This window comes from Salvelinus fontinalis, chromosome 22 (assembly GCF_029448725.1).
Source record: "Salvelinus fontinalis isolate EN_2023a chromosome 22, ASM2944872v1, whole genome shotgun sequence".
Lineage (NCBI taxonomy): Eukaryota > Metazoa > Chordata > Actinopteri > Salmoniformes > Salmonidae > Salvelinus > Salvelinus fontinalis.
In genome coordinates this window covers 5740502-5764996 of record NC_074686.1, presented here as the reverse complement: position 1 = coordinate 5764996, position 24495 = coordinate 5740502, and the positions used below count along the sequence as shown (strand labels likewise).

Genomic DNA, 24495 nt, shown 5'->3' with positions numbered 1-24495 from the left:
CCCAAAATATAAGCTTGTTTTACTTCAATGTTTGTAGCCAAAGTAAATGTAACTAACACTGCATATCCTGTAAACATGACATAAACTAAAATGTTGATATCATGGATGGTCAGTCCTTGCATATATAGCTCTTGCTTTAAATTTTAGAGTGGTTCCATTTAACAAAGGCACATCCCTCAGCTTTCTATCAAAAAGCAGGCAAGGTGACCACTTTGTTATTGTTTCAATTAAGGATTCCAGTTTTAAAAATGTGGATTATTGTTGCTACCATTGGTTGTACTGAAATATATTAATGACTATGAATACAACACCAACTCTAAGACAAAAATACTTTCTCATTATCTTATAGCAGCAGATATGTACATCAAATATAGGTGTTACTCGTCTGAATAATACCCCACTCATGATGTTACGGTAGAGCCGAGCTCCACTGCAAGTTCACCTGTGTGAAAGCGACACCTGGTGGACATTCTGCGATCAAAAGTACCAAGAAATATTTATCTTTGGACCCTCTGGTCTATTTATACTTTTTGGTACAGTGGCTTACTGTATTTCTATAAAATTTAGCTGGATCATCCCTAATGTGTCATGTGTCATCATAATCTCCCTCTTTGGATAAAAAAAAACGACATTCAAACTTGTGTGAGCCCCTAAGGCTGCATTAATGGTAGACTGGACAGCAACTATAATGCTCTGCAAAGAGAGGACCACCTTTTGATCGGTTTCCTATCCTTTTAACATTCATTACTCGGCACAGACTGCTTTGTGAGCTATCTTAATTTGAATTAAAGTATCAAATACAAGAGGCGCCTGAAATAGATACTTACTCATCCTGTGTGCCCTGCCGTGCTAAATTGCTGTTCTGAGTGACAAGGGGAATAAGAGATGGTTTTATTGAAAAAATGAAAGGCTTCTTGTGCCTTCAGGCTTGAGTGAAGCTGAAGCTAGAATAGAATGCCTATTACTTTATTTCCATTATTCATTCAAATTTGGGGTTATACGGCTACAGTACGGATTTAAATTTCAATTTATCTAGTCTGTGAGGCTGAGTTGGGTAATAGTAAACCTTGTGACAGGTATTTTTTTCATCTCTCCAAAGCCCTCTGTGTAAGCTGCTGACACAGAAACGCCATGTCAGTTCACTTGGCTGCCCGCAACTTCTTAATTGCAAAAAGGAGGGCTGTTTAGTTCACCACGATGAATGAGTTCATATGCTGCTCTTCCAGTATGCATACCCAAGACCAATTGAGGCATTCCAATTTGGAAATTAGGGTTTCCATGATCATCAGGCTCATCTCAGCTTGTTAAATTATAACCTAGTACATCAGGATCTGTTTCCCACATATGAACACCGAATAACTGAGGCCTGCTCTAATTTGAGGCATTTGCACATGGTATGTAGACATCATTCTGGTTCTGTTGTGTCTGTAGTGTTTATGGGTCCTATATAATCTCCTAGCTCACTAGACTCACCTGGACGCCTTGCCTTCCCTATTTCTGTCTGCTCCCCCATTTGTTCCATGTGTCAGCATTAATGTTGTTATGTGTTCATGTCCAGACGCTGTCCTGTCCTCTTCCATGTCCGTTGCTAATTAAATGTTCACTCCCTGTACTTGCTTCTCGTCTACCAGCGTCGTTCCTTACACAAAGTCCATAAAGATTAAGACAAATTATAGTACTCATTAAGTAAGGATACTGTATCAGATTATTGATATGTGTCCAATGACCGTACCTTAACACCCTCAAGCACAGATAGAGCTCAAGAACATAGTTGAATGATGTCTTCTCAAATACGGTCTTAATTACCATTAATTATACAAGCGTTGAATAAATAGGCTACCGTATTTAAGATGAGAGACTTGCTCTATGAAATACATATTCTAACCACTTAGAAGCTGCTTAAATTTAAGATGGCTGACATTGATGACCTTGGTGTGATGCCAGGGTGTACAGTACTCTATTGGGCAGTATCACCTTCACCAAACCAGCAGAGAGCCTCCACAATGGACTGATTGAAGGCCCCAGAGTGTTGGAAGGGAAAACTCCCCGTGAGGGGAGAGGAAACGTAAACCGTATCATGACTGCTGAGGGATATCACGCTAGGTTGGATTATCTACCGTACTCAGCCGTTGCGTGTTTTAATTAAAACACAGATCTTGTTCCTCCAGGGTAGGGTTCAGGAGCCAGCTCCGAGAGTACCATACAAAGTCCATTCCTCATCTCACAGCTCCCACTTCAATCAGGACAGTGTCTCACGTTGAAGAGGATTGAAGGATAGAATGGACCAAGGTATAGACAGAGAGAGATACGGACGGAGTGTGTTTTTTTAATACAGGAGGACGTCTAACCGCATGGTTCTCTGCCCCTCTGCCTCGTGTGCATTCCTGTGCAAATCACAGCCATACAGTGACTGCCAGAGCAGCAGCAGTGGGATAAAGGGCTTAGCTTTCTCTGTGTGTATGTGTCTGTGTGTGTTTGTGTGTGTGTGTGTGTGTGTGTGTGTGTGTGTGTGTGAGTGTGTGTGTGTGTGTGTGTGTGTGTGTGTGTGTGTGTGTGTGTGTGTGTGTGTGTGTGTGTGTGTGTGTGTGTGTGTGTGTGTGTGTGTGTGTGTGTGTGTGTGTGAGCTGAGTAGAGTGTTGTGCAAAGTGTATGTGTGTGTGTGTGTGTGTGTGTGTGTGTGTGTGTGTGTGTGTGTGTGTGTGTGTGTGTGTGTGTGTGTGTGAGCTGAGTAGAGTGGGGTGGGGTGGGGTGCAAAGTGTGTGTGTGTGTGTGTGTGTGTGTGTGTGTGTGTGTGTGTGTGTGTGTGTGTGTGTGTGTGTGTGTGTGTGTGTGTGTGTGTGTGTGTGTGTGTGTGTGTGTGTGTGTGTGTGTGTGTGTGTGTGTGTGTTTATGAGAGTAATGTAGAGCAGACTAAAGCAGTGTGCAAATAGGACGGGGTGCACAGGAGCTGGGATGCTGCCTGGGATAAGCTGGATTCAGGGAAACACAATCCATCAATCAGATGTTAAACACACACACACACACACACACACACACACACACACACACACACACACACACACACACACACACACACACACACACACACACACACACACACACACACACACACACAGCACTAATCTGCAGAGTCATGCTCACACAGCCCACAGAGTGAAACGCCATAGGTTAAATGTTTATCTACACACGTTCTAGAGAGCTTTCAGCCAAGCTGAAGTTCAGCCATGCTACCACAAAACAAGTTAGCTGTGAAATCATAATTTCATAAAATAACTAATAACCTTAAAAAACAACAACAAAGAACTGCAAAACAAAATGGACATTTCATTACTTTCCCGTCCTTCATTTACTTCTTTACAAGTTTCAAATACCCCCTTATAAATGTCAGTACACTGACACTGAATCTTCCCTCTGGCTACATTTGACAAATTAACGTCAGGGTCCGATTTTCGACAGTCCATGACCATGGGGGCACAAGGTTGTCTGATTGAAGTGTCATTTAAGGAAGGATGAGGCCAAACCAGAGAGGTGTAAATGCTACTGGGTCAGTAACACTAAGGGACCCTTGAGACCCAAGATGGCAGATATATTGCATTGACGGCCCACAGCTGCACCAGACTGGCTGAAGGTCAGTGAGGGGACAGGGAAACTGTTATTAAAAGGGATCAGTGTGTGCAATGAGACAATGGATCCATTGTGCGCCTGTTGCCGAGCAACCCTTATCCTTGTGAGGAGCTATGGCAGAAAGAAAAAGGAAAACATGACTGTTGACAAGTGATTTTATCAGTATTTTAAAATACAACGATATAGAAACCTAAACCATTAAACAGTCAAATTACATTTAAAAATGTGTACTTACAATAAGAGAAAAATATATACACTACCGGTCAAAAGTTTTTGAACAAATCAAAATATATTTTATATTTGAGATTCTTCAAATAGCAACCCTTTGCCTCGATGACAGCCTTGCACACACTCAGCATTCTCTCAACCAGCTTCACCTGGAATGCTTTTCCAACAGTCTTGAAGGAGTTCCCACATATGCTGAGCACCTGTTGGCTGCTTTTCGTTCACTCTGCGGTCCAACTCATCCCAAACCATCTCAATTTGATTGAGGTCGGGGGATTGTGGAGGCCAGGTCATCTGATGCAGCACTCCATCACTCTCCTTCTTGGTAAAATAGCCCTTACACAGCCTGGAGGTGTGTTTTGGGTCATTGTCCTGTTGAAAAACCAAAGATATTCCCACTAAGCACAAACCAGATGGGATGGCGTATCGCTGCAGAATGCTGTGGTAGCCATGCTGGTTAAGTGTGCCTTGAATTCTAAATAAATCACAGACAGTGTCACCAGCAAAGCACCACCACACTATAACACCTCCTCCTCCATGCTTTACGGTGGGAAATACACATGCAGAGATCGTCCGTTCACCAACACCGCGTCTCATAATGACACGGAGGTTGGAACCAAAATTCTCCAATTTGGACTCCAGACCAAAGGACAAATTTCCACCAGTCTTATGTCTATTGCTCGTGTTTCTTTCTTGTCCCAAGCAAGTCTCTTCTTCTTGGTGTCCTTTAGTAGTGGTTTCTTTGCAGCAATTCGACCATGAAGGCCTCACACAGTCTCCTCTGAACAGTTGATGTTGAGATGTGTCTTACTTGAACTCTGTGAAGAATTTATTAGTGCTGCAATCTGAGGTGCAGTTTACTCTAATGCACTTATCCTCTGCAGCAGAGGTCTTCCTTTCCAGTGGCGGTGCTCATGAGAGCCAGTTTCATCATAGCGCTTGATGGTTTTTGTGACTGCACTTGAAGAAACTTTAAAAGTTCTAGAACTTTTCCATATTGACTGACCTTCATGTCTTAAAGTGATGATGGACTGTTGTTTCTCTTTGCTTATTTGAGCTGTTCTTGCCATAATATGGACTTGGTCTTTTACCAAATAGGGCTATCTTCTGTATACCACCTCTACCTTGTCACAACACAACTGATTGGCTCAAACGCATTAAGAAGGAAAGAAATTCCACAAATTAACTTTTAACAAGGCACACCTGTTAATTGAAATGCATTCCAGGTGACTACCTCATGAAGCTGGTTGAGAGAATGCCATGAGTGTGCAAAGCTGTCATCAATGCAAAGGGTGGCTATTTGAAAAATCTCAAATATAACATATTTTGAATTGTTTAACACTTTTTTGGTTACTACATGATTCCATATGTGTTATTTCATAGTTTTGATGTCTTCACTATTATTTTACAATGTAGAAAATAGTCAAAATAAAGAAAAACCCTTGAATGAGTGGGTGTTCTAAAACTTTTGACGGGTGGTGTATATAAATATAATATATGGTGTGTGCAACACTTTTCGAGCCTGTAATCGGGTAAGGCACTCCATCCTTGATCTCTTCGATCTTAACTTCTTTGAGAATGATTTCACAGAGGCACTTTCTTGTGAGTGTAGAATGACCACTTCTGATTTCAGAGATAAACAAACTAACCACACAACAGATGGGTAAACTACAATGCAGGATCAATGAGTTAGCCAGCTATCCCAAATAACTATTGATTTTGTGGTTCATTAAGAAACTTAGATATGTGTTTTGTTGAGTCAATTAGACCAGGGATGGAGGGGAACTCAGTCGGTGTCTCAACTTACTGTGTGAAAGTTAGAATAGTATAATACACAAGGTGCAATTTAGAAATTTGGTTGGGCAAATTTCAGCAAACATTTTTTAGATTGGTACGTTAGTCTAGCCAGTTATCTAAACTTGTCGTAATCACGGTCAAATTACCGACCGGGGGATCCACATTGATTTTGTTAGTCACTCTCAATCAGATATCATATTCAAAACTGCAAACATTTCTCTCCACCCTATGTGTAGAGTTGCAGGAAATTCACGCTGTAAAACGGCATAAAAACATCCCAACCCATGACAAAATGAGTAGAAGAATTGCATGGAATTTGTTAAAAACTCAAAGTTATTTCAGAATATTTAGGCAAGTTAGCTACTATTTAGGCAGTACTTTACTATTATGGCCTATTTATTGCCTTATCTCCTTACTCCATTTGCACACACTGTATATACATTTTTCTATTGTGTTATTGACTGTTATTGACTGTTTATCCCACGTGTAACTCTCTTTATGTCGAACTGCTTTGCTTTATCTTGGCCAGGTCGCAGTTGTGAATGAGAACTTGTTCTCAACTGGCCTACCTGGTTAAATAAAGGTGAAATAAATACATTTAAAAAATTAGCTGGCTAACTCATTGATCCTGCTTTGTAGTATACCCCTCGGGTCCAATATCCATGATAGATCAGCCAAAAGCAGTGCTTGAAGTGGGCTGAAATAGGTGCCGGTACTCATCCAGGGGGGTTGCACTGCACGTCTTTTGCTGTAACACATGGACAATAAAGTTGTATTCTATTTTGGGTGCTGTTTATATTAAGGTGCAGGAACTCCACAATATTTTCAGTGGTGGAAAAAGTACCCAATTTTCATACTTGAGTAAAAGTAAAGATACCTCAAAAGAAAATGACTCAAGTAAAAGTAAAAGTCACCCAGTAAAATACTACTTGAGTAAAAGTCTAAAAGTATTTGGTTTTAAATATACTTAAGTATCAAAAGTAAAAGCAAAAATCGTTTAAAATTTATTATTTTAAGCAAACTAGACAATACGATTTTCTTGTTTTTTTTATTTACGGATTGCCAGGGTCACAGTTCAACACTCAGAAATATGTTACAAACGAAGCATTTGTGTTTAGTGAGTCTGCCAGATGAGAGGCAGTAGGGATGACCAGGGATGTTCTCTCAATAAGTGCATGAATTAGACAATTGTGCTTTCCTGCTAAGCATTCAAAATGTAACGAGTACTTTTGGGTGTCAGGGAAAATGTAAGGCGTAAGAAGTACATTCTTTTCTTTAGGAATGTAGTGTAGTAAAAGTTAAAGTTGTCAAAAATATAAATAGTAAAGTAAAGTACAGATAACCCAAAAAAACAACTTAGGTAGTACTTAAAAAATATTTTCACTTAAGTACTTTACACCACTGAATATTTTAAGCCAATATTCTCTAAGAGGTGCAGGAACTCAAGCAGTAGAATATGTGAGGTGCTATAACTCAGTTCCAGTATGTTCCTGGCCAAGTCAAGCACTGGCCAAAAGCCTGTCCAGGTTACAACTAAATCCTGGTTTGGTAGCTTATTCCTCTGGGCTCCTGGCCTCTCCCATGGACTTAAACAGACGTCTATATTTTGGGGTCGTCACACAGGCTACACCCAGGCTTCTGGTCGGACTGTTGTTCCAGCTGTATGGTGACTGAATGGAAGTTGTAGTTGGAGAAGCAAGTTTGGGTCATCTCCCTTAGAACTGGCTGGGAATCCACTAAGTCATCTGTGGAGGGAAAGGGAAATGCAAGTATGATGACACTGACCAAATCACAATTCTGCAAGTCACTATGGTCTGATCAAGTCAAGTCATAGATAGTGGAAACAGCAGTGGTATTTCCACAGAAAGTGTCATACTCTGATATATGACAAAAAAATATAAATGGTAATGGATACAATAAAGCCATCATCATCATCATTATATATGAGAGATGTAACATAACAGTAGATTACTGACACCCTGGTCCAGCTACATTCACCTATAGCCACGTGTGCTGACAGCACCGTCTGGTTCATAGTCAGGGCCCAGATATGGAGGCTATGGACAGACTTCACCCCCTTCACTGCCAACAGCCGGTCCCTCACCTCACCGTGCTTCACTCCAGCTGGGGTGCCTGGGAAGAGATAGAGAGGGAGGGAAAGATAAGGATTTCATTACACACACACACACACACAGAGGAGGGACTGGGCACAAAAGTTTGGCAACTTAGGTCCCTTTTAGACATGTTACAATCATCAACTCTTGCACAAAAACATATCCTCGTGGCTGTCGTCAATATAAGTCATTCCTAGTCTATAGTAAGATGGCCACTTTAATATAATCCCGAACCAGGGATGTTGGAGGGAATCCTGTGTTTTACCTTCCATGAGGACTATCAGGATGTCTCTCAGAATGGTGATGGTGGTTCCCAGGACAAATATAGAAAACAGGAACGTACAGATAGGGTCAGCTATCTTATACTCGGGCTGTGGGAATCAGAGAAAGAGTGATTAAGGACCATAATCATGACATAGTTTAATATTATATATTTTTTTTTTACCTTTATCTCACTAGGCAAGTCAGTTAAGAACAAATTCTTATTTACAATGACGGTCTACAAGCGCCAAACCCGGACGACGCTGGGCCAATTGTGCGCTGCCCTATGGGACTCCCAATCCCAGCCGTTTGTGATACAGCTTGGATTTGAATCAGGGTGTCTGTAGTGACACCTCTAGCGCTGAGATGCAGTGCCTTAGACCGCTGCGCCACTCGGGAGCATTATCTTACATTATCTTTACATCTTTTCCCCCCAATATATTTTACTTTAGTCAAGACATATTTGAGGAAATCTGTGACGTCTCTATCGCACATTGAAACACGTAAAGTTTGTGCTCGTACAGCGTCATAAAAGGGATAATTCTATTGAGAATTGCCGCAATATCAGTCAAAGAAATACACCATGCTCAAAAGTTCCATTTGAGAACATGACGCGGTAGATTTCAATGCCTACGGGGGTGCATGCTCAGCACATGAAGATAGTGAGAGATTATCACACACAGGTAAGAAGAGGGGGAAGAGTCTAAAAGTCACACTGGGTTTACTGTGAAATGAACCTGTCAACTTCTGTAACCGAGCGGTACATTATGTACTGCAGTGATACTTAATTTGTTTGCGCAAGCTAATAAATTGCGAAGTGGATAGTCAACAATTTATAATAAATCGTAGCTAACTAGAAATAGTAGTTACAGTATATGGATCTTCCATCAATTACCGCTTGATTCATTGTGTTTTGCTGAGAGTTTTCAATAGTATTTATGCTAAATGTATGCAAATTCAAAAGGACTTTTAACTTAATCTATGAAATTAGACTAATTACCTAATATTGTCAGGGCACTATTTGGGACACTACTGTGTTTCATTCTAATGCAAGAAGTATTCAGCTATCTAAATGATCAGATCAAAATGACATCTTACGAAAGCCAGGGAGAGTGAGTCAACACTAACATCCGCCTCATCCTCATCTAACCTGCCCATTTTCCCTCGGTCCTAATCTCCTCACCCCATCGCCCTCTCCACCTCAGTTGACCACTACCTCCCATAAAAGTGAAGGCTCCTCAGAGGAAGAAGGGTAGAACCATTCTCCTCAGTGATTTTTTTTTTCTTTTTACATTTTTATTTTTTAAATTGACAAAACTATACTAAATATATTCACGTTACCAAATAATTGATTAAAACACACTGCTTTGCAATGAAGGACTATGGTAGCCTCAACAGCACTCTGTAGGGTAGCACCATGTTGTAGCCGGAGGACATCTAGTTTCCGTCCTCCTCTGGGTACACTGACTCCAATACAAAACCTAGAATGCTCATGGTTCTCACCGCCTACCATAGACTTACACAGTCATTCTGACAACTTCCAGAAGACATCCTCCATGTCACGCCCTGACCATTGAGAGCTGTTTATTCTCTATGTTGGTTAGGTTGGGGTGTGATTAAGGGTGGGTTATCTAGGGGAATTATATGTCTATGTTGGCCTGGTATGGTTTCCAATCAGAGGCAGCTGGTTATCGTTGTCTCTGATTGGGGATCATATTTGGGTAGCCATTTCCCCATTGTGCTTTGTGGGATCTTGTCTAGGTATAGTTGCCTGTGTGCACTACTCTGAGCGTCACGTTTCGTTTGTTCGCTTTATTGTTTTTGTTATTTGAGTTTTCTCTTCCTAATAAAAAGGATGGAAACATACCACGCTGCATTTTGGTCCACTCCTTATGACGATCGTGACACTCCAACCTATCAGAGCTCTTGCAACCTGAACTGACATGTTGTCCACCCAATCAAAGGATCAGATAAATTAATTTTGTACTGAAAACATAAGTTACAGCAAGTTAGCACTACATAACATATTTTGAGCAACAGTTTTGAACAAATGTATTTATTTGTAAGAGAGAGAGAGATTTCGTGTTATTTTTTGTTGTTGCTTTTATTCATTTATTGCCACAGTGGCCACTGGAGTAACTGCTAAATTGCTTGCTGACTGTACTAGCTAGCATGATTGTAGCAGGTTTACTAACGCGTTAGTTCTAGTAGCTATGTTGACTATGACGTTAGCTAATATGGTGACAACGATGTAAGCTGTGGGTAGCGGTTAACGGTTATGATATGAAGGTTTGGCATGGAAAGGTTTTTTCGCCTTGTCACAGACAGCTGATGTGCTGTCCACAAGCCAAGAGAAAAGGTGAAAGGAGGAGAGTGCGTAGATGCGAGAAGGAATTATACAATGAGCAAAATGATCATGCTGTTTGCATGTGGCTGCTTTGAAAGTGAACTGTGTTTGCGTGTGATCAGAGGTATATTTATTCTTCCGATTCTGTTGAAAAACGTTTCTTAAATGGAAGAAAACGGAAGAAAACGGGGATAAAACATATCTGAATTTGTCCAATAGAAACTCTCGTTTGCAACTGTTGGACTAATGATAACACCCTAGATCAGCTAGATGCAGGCAAGAGTGTGCAAGACGGTACTGAATGTATGTCACCTTGATTACACAAATTTGTCTCTTGACCTGTGAACCTAAGTTGTAAATGTTTATTCATAAGCTAGGTTGTAGCAACCTTATGATGGGTATAGGTAAAATGTGAGTATCATGTAGTAGCCTAAACCTAGCAATGTTACATTGAACTGGGTGAATGGAATATAAATGACAGTCATCCAATATGCTTTAATAGAAATAAGGCCATGCTCATAAAAAAATTATCATCCTCCCTCATCTTAAATGTCACCGAACGCCCCTGCTCCCATATGACCCCAGTTAACCACTTTCTGCACCATCACCCCAGTTGACCACTACCTCTCACATGACCCCAGTTGACCACTACCTCTCACATGACCCCAGTTGACCACTACCTCTCACATGACCCCAGTTGACCACTACCTCCCACATAACCCCTGTTGACCACTATCTCCACCATCCCCCCAGTTGACCACCCCCTACCACATGACCCCAGTTAACCACTTTCTCCCCCATCACCCCAGTTGACCACTGCCTACCACATGGCCCCAGTTAACCACGTTCTCCCCCATCACCCCAGATAAACACTACCTCTCACATGACCCCAGTTGACCACTACCTCCCACATCACCCCAGTTGACCACTATCTCCCCCATCACCCCAGTTGACCACTACCTCCCACATAACCCCTGTTGACCACTATCTCCACCATCACCCCAGTTGACCACCCCCTACTACATGACCCCAGTTAACCACTTTCTCCCCCATCACCCCAGTTGACCACTGCCTACCACATGACCCCAGTTAACCACGTTCTCCCCCATCACCCCAGATAAACACTACCTCTCACATGACCCCAGTTGACCACCCCCTACCACATGACCCCAGTTAACCACTTTCTCCCCCATCACCCCAGTTGACCACTGCCTACCACATGACCCCAGTTAACCACGTTCTCCCCCATCACCCCAGATAAACACTACCTCTCACATGACCCCAGTTGACCACTACCTCCCACATCATCCCAGTTGACCACTATCTCCCCCATCACCCCAGTTGACCACTGCCTACCACATAACCCCAGTTGACCACTACCTCCCACATCACCCCAGTTGACCACTGCCTACCACATAACCCCAGTTGACCACTGCCTACCACATGACCCCAGTTGACCACTACCTCCCACATCACCTCCATTGACCACTACCTCCCACATCACCTCCATTGACCCCTACCTCCCACATCACCCCAGTTGACCACTATCTCCCCCATCACCTCCATTGACCCCTACCTCCCACATCACCCCAGTTGATCACTACCCCTCCCATCACCAATGTTGACCACTATCTCCCACATCACCCCAGCTGACCACTACCCCTCCCATCACCAACCTTGACCACTATCTCCCACATCACCCCAGTTGACCACTACCCCTCCCATCACCAACGTTGACCACTATCTCCCACATCACCCCAGCTGACCACTACCCCTCCCATCACCCCAGTTGACCACTACCCCACCATCACCCCAGTTGACCACTACCCCACCATTACCCCAGTTGACCACTATCTCCACCATTACCCCAGTTGACCACTACCCCACCATCACCCCAGTTGACCACTATCTCCCACATCACCCCAGTTGACCACTATCTCCCCCATCACCTCCGTTGACCACTATCTCCCACATCACCCCAGCTGACCACTACCCCTCCCATCACCCCAGTTGACCACTACCCCTCCCATCCCCAACGTTGACCACTATCTCCCACATCACCCCAGTTGACCACTACCCCTCACATCACCCCAGTTGACTACTATCTCCCACATCACCCCAGTTGACCACTATCTCCACCATCACCCCAGTTGACCACTACCTCCCATATCACCCCAGTTGTTCTCTGACCACTGACCTTGAAGAAGATGATGATGGCGCTGACCAGCACGCTGATGCTCTGGAGCAGGTCTCCCACCACGTGCACGAAGGCGGCACGCACGCTGGCGTTGGCCTGAGGTTGCGACTCCGACAACTCATACCGCTGAACGTCCACCCCACCGTGCTGCTCCACATCGCCGTTTCCATGGGAATGGTTTTCCTGGTTACCGTTACCGTGTGAGTGGTTACTTTTGTTGCTGTGCCCGTGCCTATCGCCCACCGCGTGGCTGTGACCATGGTTGCCCTTGTCCTTGTTTCCGTGGCTGTGGCTGTGCCCGCTACTGAGGCCCCCATGGCTGTGCCCATGCCCGGACTGGTGCAAGGTGAAAGCCATACTGCCCACGGGACATTCAGAAAGGCATAACATATTAAAAGCCTTGTTATTAGGCATTATAAATGTTCATATATGCTTACAACAAGTTATAAAGCATTATACCTGGATGCATTACTGCAACATTGAATCTTCATGCTGTGGAAGATATCTGTAGGCTGTTTACATGACAATACTTGTATATCCTTGTTACTGTCACATCTACTTGCTACTGTTGAGTAACACTTTATTTGGATAGTCTGTAGAGCATCTATAGATGGACTATCTAGACTATCAGTAATATTTCAACTAATTACTGTATCTACTAACCCTAAACGTAGCTCTAACCCTAACCTTAACACTAACCTTAACACTTATCCTAACACTTTCCCAAACATTAACCCTTACCCTAACCATTATTCTAAACCTAACCCTAACCCTAATAGTAACCTTAGCAAGCAGTTGCTTATTAACAGATAGTTTGTTGATAGTATGAAAATACGGACTATCCAAATAAAGTGTGACATACTGTGGTTTGATTTTCACTTGTGAGTCACTAATATCTAGTCCTAAGCGGGAACCGTTAACAACCCGAAAATACTACTTACAGGGAATAAAACCCACGGCAATCCACGTCAGTTTCTTAGCTTGTCTGTCATCAGTAGTCGTCAATTGTAAATACTACATTAGTCATGGTAACAGCAGACCACATCAATTCCCGAAGATGAATTAGAATTGAATGAATGGAATTGAATTTCTCTACGAACATTTCAGTTCATGAATGGTGAAAAAATGGGCCGCGTTTCGGGTCAGTGGACTCACATGATGTTTGCAAGCACAGCGCAGCCTGAGGTAATGAGCATGATGGTCCCCTCGATCTCGTAATTATCTCTGATGAGCCGCTGCACGGCCAGGTAGACCAACACACCTGTCACAAGCCAGATGGTCACCACCGAGAGGAGAGCGCCTAGGATCTCTAGAGGATAGAGGGAGAGGACACACACACAGGAGAGGAGAAAAAGAGAACACATCATGTTTAAATCAAGGGAAAGGCAGGGATAGAAATTATAGAAATGTCATGGACAGATATATTACAGTAAAGAGCTGCAGGAAAACCCATTTGATATTGCCAGCAGTACCAGACGTACCACATAGTGAGAGCCAAGAGGAAAGGTCTCCAGTAAGAGACACAGGAAGACAGAATTGATGCATGTGATTTTTTTAAGTATGACTTGTCAGGTTCCTATTGTAAAGACCATGATACACAATCACAACGCTAAAACAACCATTAGGTATGCTCTTCTATTGTCATGACTTCCACCGAAGGTGGCTCCTCTTTTTGTGCGGGAATGTTTTCTGTTCTGTATGTGGATGGTTGTGTTCGGTTATGTTTTTGGACTGTTTGGTGTCCTGTTTTGGGGAGGTCATTATTTTTGACTATTGTTGTTGGCGTGACCTTATTCTTACCGGAATAAATACGGCAAACCCAAAGAACCCTCTGCTCTCTGCGCCTGACTCCGCGCCCACCACTCCTAGCTACGTGACAGAAGCCCGCACCAGAGCATGGAGTCAGCAGGAACAGCTGCACCCCCCCTTCCATCTAAGGAGGAGGCTCCTCCTGCACCAGCTGTGGTCGGAGAGGACACACTGCCGATCGGTGCTGGAGGAGCTCGTCTGGGAGTCGAGAGGGCAGGCAGAGCACTTCTTGGTCACCCCAGGTGAGTCAGCACCAGACTCACCCAGAGCTCCCTGTTGGTCACATGTTTTTACTAATCTCTTTCCCTGAGTTTTCTCCCTCTCTCCAGCATAAGGCGCTAGTCGATTCAGGCGGAGCTGGGAACTTTATGGATCGTGGACTCGCTCGTAGGTTAGGGATTCGGCTGGTGCCGATAGATCAACCCTTCCCCGTGCACTCCCTAGATAGCCGACCGTTAGGGTCAGGGCTGGTCAGGGAGGCCACGGTTCCACTGGACATGGTAACGCAGGGGGCTCATAGGGAGCGGATTAGTCTGTTCCTTATTGATTCACCTTCGTTTCCAGTGGTGCTGGGGATTCCCTGGCTGGTTAGTCACAATCCTAGGATTTCGTGGAAATAGGGGGTTACCCAGGAGTGGTCAGAGGAGTGTTCAGGTAGGTGTAGAGGGGTTTTCATCGGTGCCACGACGGTGGAGAGTCCAGACCAGGTTTCCACTGTGCTCATTCCCTCTGAATATGTCGATTTGGCTATCGCCTTCTGTAAGAAGAGGGCGACCCAATTACCAGCTCATCGACGAGGGGATTGCGCGATAAACCTCCAGGTAAACGCAGCACTTCCCAGGAGTCACGTGTACCCGCTGTCACAGGAGGAGACAGTGGCTATGGAGACATATGTCACTGAATCTCTGGGACAGGGGTACATTCGGCCCTCCACGTCACCCGTCTCCTCGAGTTTCTTGTTTGTGAAAAAGAAGGAGGGAGGTTTGCGTCCGTGCAGGTCTAAATTCCATCACAGTGGGGTTTAGTTACCCGCTACCTCTCATCGCTACGGCGGTAGAATAATTTCACGGAGCGCGCTTTTTCACAAAACTGGACCTCAGGAGGTATAATTTGGTGCGTATCCGGGAGGGAGATGAGTGGAAGACCGCGTTTAGTACCACATCTGGCCATTATGAGTACCACGTCATGCCGTATGGGTTGAAGAATGCTCCAGCCGTCTTTCAATCCTTCGTAGACGAGATTCTCAGGGACCTGCAGGGTGTGGTGGTGTATATCGATGATATCCTGATCTATTCCGCCACATGCGCCGCGCATGTGTCTCTGGTGCGCAAGGTACTTGGGCGACTGCTGGAGCATGACCTGTACGTCAAGGCTGAGAAATGTGTGTTCTCCAAACAAGCCGTTTCCTTCCTGGGTTATCGCATTTCCACCTCTGGGGTGGTGATGGAGTGTGACCGCGTTACAGCCGTGTGTAATTGGCCGACTCCGACCACGGTAAAGGAGGTGCAGCGGTTTTTAGGGTTTGCCAATTACTACCGGAGTTTTATCCGGGGTTTTGGCTGGGTGGCGGCTCCCATTACCTCACTGCTGAAGGGGGGGCCGGTGCGTTTACGGTGGTCCGTGGAGGCGAACAGAGCTTTTTGTCACCTGAAGGCGCTGTTTACCGACGCTCCCGTGTTGGCTCATCTGGACCCCTCTTTGGCGTTCATAGTGGAGGTGGACGCGTCCGAGGCTGGGGTTGGAGCCGTGCTATCACAGCGCTCGGGCACGCCACCGAAGCTCCGCCACTGCGCTTTCTTTTCGAAGATGCTCAGTCCGGCGGAGCGAAACTATGACGTGGGGGACTGGGAGTTGTTAGCTGTGGTAAAGGCTCTGAAGGTGTGGAGACACTGGCTAGAGGGAGCCAAGCACCCTTTCTTCATCTGGACTGACTACCGTAATCTGGAGTATATCCGGGCAGTGAGGAGACTGAATCCTCGTCAGGCAAGGTGGGCCATGTTTTTCACCAGATTTAGGTTCACCATCTCCTATAGACCAGGTTCCCTTAACACTAAGGCCGACGTGCTGTCCCGTCTCTATGACACCGAGGAGCGGTCCATTGACCCTACTCCCATCCTTCCAGCTTCGTGTCTAGTGGCACCGGTGCTATGGGAGGTGGACACGGACATCGAACGGTTGGAACCTGCGCCCCCACAGTGTCTAGTGGGTCTTCAGTACGTGCCGCTTGGTGTTTGTGACCAATTGATTCTGTGGGCCCATACGCTACCCTCTTCGGGTCATCCGGGTATTAAGAGGACAGTGCGGGGTCTTAGGGGGATACTGGTGGCCCACCATAGCTAAAGACGTGAGGGTTTATGTTTCCTCCTGTTCGGTGTGCGCTCAGAGTAAGGCTCCTAGACACCTGCCTAGAGGGAAGTTACAGCCCCTCCCCGTTCCACAACGGCTGTGGTCTCATCTGTTGGTGGATTTTCTCACCAATCTTCCCCGGTCTCAGGGGAACACTACGATCCTGGTCGTTGTGGATCGGTTTTCTAAGTCCTGCCGTCTCCTCCCGTTGCCCGGTCTCCCTACAGCCCTACAGACTGCGGAGGCCCTGTTTACCCACGTCTTCCGGGCACTACGGGGTGCCTGAGGACATCGTTTCTGATCGGGGTCCGAGTGTGGAGGGCGTTTATGGAGCGTCTGGGGGTCTCGGTCAGCCTGACCTCGGGTTTTCACCCCGAGAATAATGGGCAGGTGGAGAGAGTGAACCAGGATGTGGGTAGGTTTCTGCGGTTGTATTGCCAGGACCGGCCAGGAGAATGGGAGAGGTACGTCCCATGGGCAGAGTTGGCTCAGAACTCACTCCGCCACTCCTCCACGAACATGTCACCTTTCCAGTGCGTGTTGGGCTACCTGCCGGTCCTGGCACCGTGGCATCAGAGGCAGACCGAAGCTCCTGCGGTAGAGGTGTGGGTGCAGCGCTCAAAGGAGACCTGGAGAGTCGTCCAGGAATCACTCAAACAAGCTGGTGGGCGGTAGAAGAGGAGCGCTGACCGCCACCGCAGTGAGGCCCCCGTGTTCGCACCGGGGGATCGGGTCTGGCTCTCGACTCGAAACCTGCCCCTCCGCCTGCCTGCCGGAAGCTGGGGCCGCAGTGTGTAGGGCCCTTCAAAGTCCTGAGGAGAATAAACGAGGTGTGTTATCGATTACAACTCCCTTCCTATTATCGTATTAACCCCTCGTTTCATGTGTCTCTCCTCAGGCCGGTGGTAGCTGGTCCCCTGCAGGAAAGTGAGGTGCCGGAGGTCCCTCCGCCTCCTCTGGACATCGAGGGGTCCCCGGCGCACACAGTACGTTCCATTCTGGACTCTAGATGCCGGGTGAGGGGCCTACAGTACCTTGTGGACTGGGAGGGGTACAGTCCGGAGGAGAGGTGCTGGGCACCGGTGGAGGACATCTTGGATCCATCACTGCTGAGTGATTTCCATCGCCTCCATCCGGATCGCCCTGCGCCTTGCCCTACGGGTCAACCTCGAGGCCGGTGTCGGCGCGCGTCAGGGGGGGGGTACTGTCACGACTTCCACCGAAGATGGCTCCTCTTCCTGTTCGGGCGGCGCTCGACGGTCATCGTCACCGGTCTACTAGCTGCCACCGATTCCCTTTTCCTTTTCTGTTGGTTATGTCTGTATTGGTTTCACCTGTTTCTCATTTGGGGTTTTGTTCAGGGCTATTTAAGCCTTCTAAGCCTCCCTGCTTTTGTGCGGGCTTGTTTTCTGTTCTGTGTGGATGGTTGTGTTTGGTTATGTTTTTGGACTGTTTGGTGTCCTGTTTTGGGGAGGTCATTATTTTCGCCTGTTGTTGACGTGACCTTATTCTTACCGGAATAAATACGGCAAACCCGAAGAACCCTCTGCTCTCTGCGCCTGACTCCGCACCCACCACTCCTAGCTACGTGACATCTATAGACATATTAAATCACTCCACTTCTACTTATTTATCCACTTCTACTTCTACTTGTTCCAGAAAGCATGTGAGAGTAGAAAGCACACGCATTGAGTATACTATCAACGGCTTATAGTAGCTTTCAACATTCGCTGGCTCATGATATTGGGATACATCAAGTATTGATTATTGATGAAGATGGTAGTGATGATGAGGATGAGCATATTATGATGATAACGATGATCATGATGAAGATGAAGGTGATGATGATGTTGATGAATAATGACAATAATGATGACAATGATTACGATAAAGACAAAATATGACAATGATGACAACAATGATGACGAGGATGATGATCTCACCTGCACGATGCCAGCCGTAGCTGAGTGTGCGTGTGGCGGGTCTGGACGAGAGCCACAGAGACACCAGGCTGATGATGAAGCTGGCGAAGTCTACCAGCAGGTGGGCGGCGTCTGTCATTACCGCCAGACTCCCCGCAAAGTAACCACCTACAGACAGATAGAGGAGTGGGAGAGAGAGAGAGAGAGAGGAGTGAGTGACTGACTGACTGACTGACTAACAACTAACTAACTAACTAACTAACTAACTGAGTCCCTGACTAACTAATCGACAGGCTAATCAATAGTCATGTGTCACTTTACCCCTCACCCAGGATCTCTCCGATCATGAAGACCAAGCAAACAGCTGAGACCACGTAGAGCCTCTTCCTGGCCAACTGCTTCTCCCGCTCCCTGTCCTCCGTAGCCTGGCTGTTGTCATGGCAATGATTGATGTTGCTGTCCTTCTCCATCTGCATTATCTCATCTGTGGACACACTGTAGGGAGGGGGGGGGGGGGCAGGGAGGGAAGACAACAGACATATGGATTATCCAAAAAGGAGGAGAAGAGGGGAGTGAAAAGGAGACTGAGAGGGAAGACAAGATAGATGGACATGATGAACTTCGTCCAAGAAGGAGGAGGAGGAGGGGGGACAGTAGGCAGAGAAAAGACTGAGGCAGAGCCTGTAAGAATGGCTGTCCCTCTCAAGTTGTGCCCAGAAAGACCAGACAAGCGAGATGGATGTCATGAAAATCATTCAAGAATTAGGAGGAGGGGGAGGAGGAGGAATGGAAAGAAGAGAGAAAGACTGAGGCTGAGCAGAGTTTGTAAGAAAGGATGGCCTTCTCAAGTTGTGTCCAGGTGTGCATGTGGCTAAGAGAAAATGTTGCTGTTTTAAAGCTAATTTCATGCAATTCTACACATGTTGCCATGAGGCAGAGAGAGAGAAAATGCCAGTGCAGGTGTTTTTTTCTCTAAATGTAAATTCTACATCTGTGATGTTAATTGCATTGTCTGTGATGTTAATTCCATTGTCTGTGATGTTAATTCCATTGTCTGTGATGTTAATTCCATTGTCGGTGATGTTAATTCCATTGTATGTGATGTTAATTCCATTGTATGTGATATTAATTCCATTGTATGTGATGTTAATTCCATTGTCTGTGATGTTAATTACATTGTCTGTGATGTTAATTTCATTGTCTGTGATGTTAATTCCATTGTCTGTGATGTTAATTTCATTGTCTGTGATGTTAATTCCATTGGCTGTGATGTTAATTCCATTGTATGTGATGTTAATTATATTGTCTGTGATGTTAATTTCATTGTCTGTGATGTTAATTCCATTGTCTGTGATGTTAATTCCATTGTCTGTGATGTTAATTACATTGTCTGGGATGTTAATTACATTGTATGTATTACAGCATGACATACATCTTTTTTAGTAATATGTTTTTGTCTGTCGCATTTAAGTGAGTGACGGTCATGAAAACTGTAACGATGTTGTGTGTTGTGACTACAAGTTGTGTCACGTTCCTGACCTGTTTTCTGTTGTTTTTGTATGTGTTTAGTTGGTCAGGGCGTGAGTTGGGGTGGGCATTCTATGTGTTGTGTTTCTATGTTGGGTTTATGTGTTGCCTGATATGGTTCTCAATTAGAGGCAGGTGTTTGACGTTTCCTCTGATTGAGAACCATATTAAGGTAGGCTGTTCTCACTGTTTGTTTGTGGGTGATTGTCTTCCGTGTCTGTGTATGTCGCACCACACGGAACTGTTTCGTTTTCGTTCGTGTTTGTAGTCTGTTCCTGTTCGTGCGTTCTTCGTGTTATTATTGTAAGTTCGTAAGTTCAGGTCTGTCTACTTCGTTTATTGTTTTGTAGTTTGTTCAAGTGTTCATAGTGTTTCGTCTTGTTAAATAAATTCAGTATGTCATCATACCTCGCTGCGTGTTGGTCCGATCCATGCTCCTCCTCGTCTGAGGAGGAGAACGACTTCGACGACCGTTACAAGTTGTAGTATGCCCAGTGCCGCAAGTGTTTTTACTGTGTCTTGTCAACCGCGTGTTATTTCCAACACCCCAGGGAGAATACTGCTCTACCAAATACAGTCACCAGCATATACAGAGCACGTCCATTTCAGAGCCTGTTTGGTACATGAAAGGAAACCTATCAGGAAAAACAGGTTGGTAGGTGGCCTTATTAGCTCCAATGTTGACAATGTACATTATTTTGGTTATATCCATAGCTAGGGGCCTCATGAGAGTCATATGTTGGTACACTGGGGCCATGCCTTGAACACTGAACCAGTTTCATCTGTTAGGCTAACTGACTAACTGACGAGTCTCTGTTTGTTTAACCTTGTAGCTCCAGAGCTATTCCTCCTTTAAATCCCCAACTAGGGATCAGATAATAGATGTGATGAGAGAGCAGTGTTGGGGAGTAGTGAGTAGTTCAATTAGTCATTTAAATACATTTTGTAGCTTGGTGGTAGTTAATGACTTTTTTTTGCCATGTAGTGGTGTAGCTAACTACTGGAACTACACACTAGAATATGGTTGAAGTAGGACATTTCCTTTCTTTCCTAATTCTCACGTGAAACATAGTTTGTGTGTTTAATAGGACAATTTACACAATTCTGTTAACATCTGACTCCAGAGAAATCGGTTCTTGCAATTTGTGGTCTATGACATTTCAGATTTGATATGATAATTTATCATAAAGTAGTTTGGATGTAGTGAACTCGCTTTTCAAAGTAATGTTAGTTAAAGTGGCAATCAGCAGTAGACACAATAACAAAGCATTCTGTTTCAGTAAAAAGCTGAGCTATGGATGACCATCAATGATATCAAAATTATAGTTTTAACTATGTTTTGAGGCTATATAGTGTTTGTTTACATTTACTTTGTTTACTAAAATTGGAGTAAAACAAGCTTATATTTTGGGTTCTGATGGGGTATGACAGTTAAACTGAGCTCATTAGGCATTTATAAGTTATATTTTTCAAGAATCAATATATCATTCATTTATAAGTCCAAAAATGGATGTAACAACTGCCGATTGCCCCTTTAAGTAAACTATATTTTCTTAAGAGTAGCTTTGGTGTAGCTTAACTTCTGCCAGTGTTAAGTAATTGGTAAACAATATTTTCAGAGTAGCTTCGCCAACACTGTGGGAGAGCGTTAATGCCACATTTGGTGATGATGCTATGAAATAAGGAAAGATACCGCGCACTTTAGCATGACAATTAGGTCTAAGTTACGTTTAACATCGGAGGCAGAAGGACGGTGAACTGACAGTACGTTATTACCACGATAGTGGAACACTGGTGGGGTGAGACACTTGTGAGTTGTCTCAGCTGAGCTCCTATCATCCTTACTGTGGGGCAATTGCAAACCCAGAATTAGAACCCGTGCGCAAATCTTTTTTTCTTCTTCGCATGACTGGAGTATCAGGCTGTCTAAGATTCTCAAAAAAGTTTGTTTTATTCTACACATGAAAATACCAATTCAAATAACTCACCATGGGCGCTCAACACCCTCCTCGTACACCAATGACATCTTCCAAAGTTTATTTTACAACTTCACAAGCGGACTCGAACCTCCAAGTTTGCGAAACACTACAGCTAGCCAGAACCAGACCCGTGTACAATATTGTAGGCTATAACCCACCCAGGCTTGCAGGAGGCGAGGCTGAGCTTGAGGACAGAGAACGGCTAATAAGCTGATCTCAAGGCTGTCTGCTGTATAGAAAACATTATAAAACAAACTGTCACATTAAACAGACTAAAATAAATGTGAAATAAATGTGACTGCAGCGTATGAAATGTGAAAACTAGGCCCAGTCACTCATTAGCATAATTCAATAATCATATCGTCCTAATCATGTGCATATGCTTCAAGTGAAAAAATATATAAACTAATTGTTGCTGCGGAAATGGAGGAACAAATTCAATTAAATAACCCCTACTTATATGTCTATCAAATTATATTTAGGCTACAGTTTAAATTTCCATTTTGGTTATTTATCAGACGCCCTTATCCAGTCATATTTCAATGTCATTTTGTTTTCAGATATCATAAATGTAAATGACATAATTGAAAACAACAGACTGACACTTTCAGACAATAAATAAACGGGCTACTTTACCTTTCCATGGTGATGCTATACATGGTGCCTTTCTCGGTGACTAGTTGAGTTTTCTCTGGATCCTTTCTGAACATGATTGAGTGCTTCAGGGACGACAATAAACAATATAAAACTGGTTACAGTAAACAATATAAAACTTGTTAAACTATTAACACCCAGCCAATATATTTAGACGGAGAAATAAAAACAGACATAATAAAAATGCAATTTTCTTTTTTTTAATTGACTAATGTAAAACAAATAGGCACATTTCTAATGTTATCATCATCTAGATCTCCTCTCATAAAAGAGGACAAGTTCCATGCATCTTCAAATATTGTTTGAGTGACAATGCAAGCAGTGTTAGTATTTGAAGCCTTGTGACCAAGCATCGTGTGCAAATGTAGCCTCTTGCAGCAACACCTTTAGGCAAAAGTTTCTCATTCAGGGAGAGGGTAGGAATTTGAATAAGATATTTTCTGTTTCGAAAAGGTAAGATTCAGTAAAATAGGCAGTGGTGGAAAAAATACTCAATTGTCATACTTGAGTAAAAGTAAAGATACCTTAATTGAAAATGACTATCACGTTTCAAGGTAATACCCAGATGCAGACAGAGTCGAATTAAAACCTCTTAAGGATCAGGCCTCCTTTTTTACATTTTTGCCTAAAATGACATACACAAATCTAACTGCCTGTAGCTCAGGCCCTGAAGCAAGGATATACAGTACATATTCTTTATTTATTTATTTTTTATTTCACCTTTATTTAAACAGGTTAAGAACAAGTTAACAAGTTAAGAACAAGTTCCCGTTCACAACTGCGACCTGGCCAAGATAAAGCAAAGCAGTGTGACAAAAACAACAACACACATGGGATAAACAAACGTACAGTCAATAACACAATAGAAAAATCTATATACAGTTTGTGCAAATGTAGTAAGATTAGGGAGGTAAGGCAATAAATAGACCATAGTGGCGAAATCATTACAATTTAGCATTAACACTGGAGTGATAGATGTGCAGATGATGATGTGCAAGTAGAGATACTGGGGTGCAAATGAGCAAAAATAAATAACAATATGGGGATGAGGTAGTTGGGTGGGCTATTTACAGATGAGCCATGTACAGGTGCAGTGATCGGTAAGCTGCTCTGACAGCTGATGCTTAAAGTTAGTGAGGGAGATATAAGTCTCCAGCTTCTGTGATTTTTGCAATTCGTTCCAGTCATTGGCAGCAGAGAACTGGAAGGAAAGGCGGCCAAAGGAGGAGTTGGCTTTAGGGATGCTATGGTGACCAGTGAGCTGAGATGAGGCAGGGCTTTACCTAGCAAAGACTAATAGATGACCTGGAGCCAGTGGTTTGGCGACGAATATGAAGCGAGGGCCAGCCAACGAGAGCATACAGGTGACTAAAGGGATGGCACTGTGATAGACTACATCTAATTTGCTGAGTAGAGTGTTGGAGGCTATTTTGTAAATCACATCGCCGAAGTCAAGGATCGGTAGGATAGTCAGTTTTACGAGGGTATGTTAAGCAGCATGAGTGAAGGAGGCTTTGTTGCGAAATAGGAAGCCGATTCTAGATTGGAGATGCTTAATGTGAGTCTGGAAGGAGAGTTTACAGTCTATCCAGACACCTTGGTATTTGTAGTTGTCCACATATTCTAAGTCAGAACCGTCCAGAGTAGTGATGCTAGTCGGGCGGGCGGGTGCAGGCAGCGATCGGTTGAAGAG

At 44.2% G+C, this 24495-nt stretch overlaps 1 protein-coding gene across 3 annotated transcripts; it reads right to left on the bottom strand.

Annotated features, from left to right (window-relative positions):
* Window positions 1-6690: 6690 nt before the first annotated feature.
* On the bottom strand, window positions 6691-23138 carry LOC129819628 (proton-coupled zinc antiporter SLC30A8-like). 3 transcript variants are annotated; one of them, XM_055876033.1, is made up of 8 exons: window positions 22785-23138; window positions 18971-19137; window positions 18664-18810; window positions 13721-13874; window positions 12566-12923; window positions 8026-8131; window positions 7645-7779; window positions 6691-7391 (listed from the first exon to the last, which is right to left on the bottom strand). In XM_055876033.1, exons 1-8 carry the CDS (start codon window positions 22856-22858, stop codon window positions 7246-7248), a joined length of 1287 nt encoding a protein of 428 aa, XP_055732008.1. In that variant the 5' UTR covers window positions 22859-23138; the 3' UTR covers window positions 6691-7245. The 3 variants fall into 3 exon arrangements, with proteins under 3 accessions (XP_055732008.1, XP_055732009.1, XP_055732010.1); XM_055876034.1 differs by lacking the exon at window positions 22785-23138 and adding an exon at window positions 22158-22739; XM_055876035.1 differs by lacking the exon at window positions 22785-23138 and adding an exon at window positions 20578-22135.
* Window positions 23139-24495: the final 1357 nt, after the last annotated feature.

What these genes read in the sequence shown, in the direction of transcription:
- LOC129819628 (XM_055876033.1), bottom strand. Translation starts at nt 22,858, where the DNA reads ATGTTCAGAAAGGATCCAGAGAAAACTCAACTAGTCACCGAGAAAGGC. An exon ending in TATAGCATCACCATGGAAAG is followed by an intron (nt 19,138 to 22,784) that starts GTAAAGTAGCCC and finishes CCCTCCCTACAG; the next exon opens with TGTGTCCACAGATGAGATAA. An exon ending in GTCAGCACACGTGGCTATAG is followed by an intron (nt 7,392 to 7,644) that starts GTGAATGTAGCT and finishes TTCCCTCCACAG; the next exon opens with ATGACTTAGTGGATTCCCAG.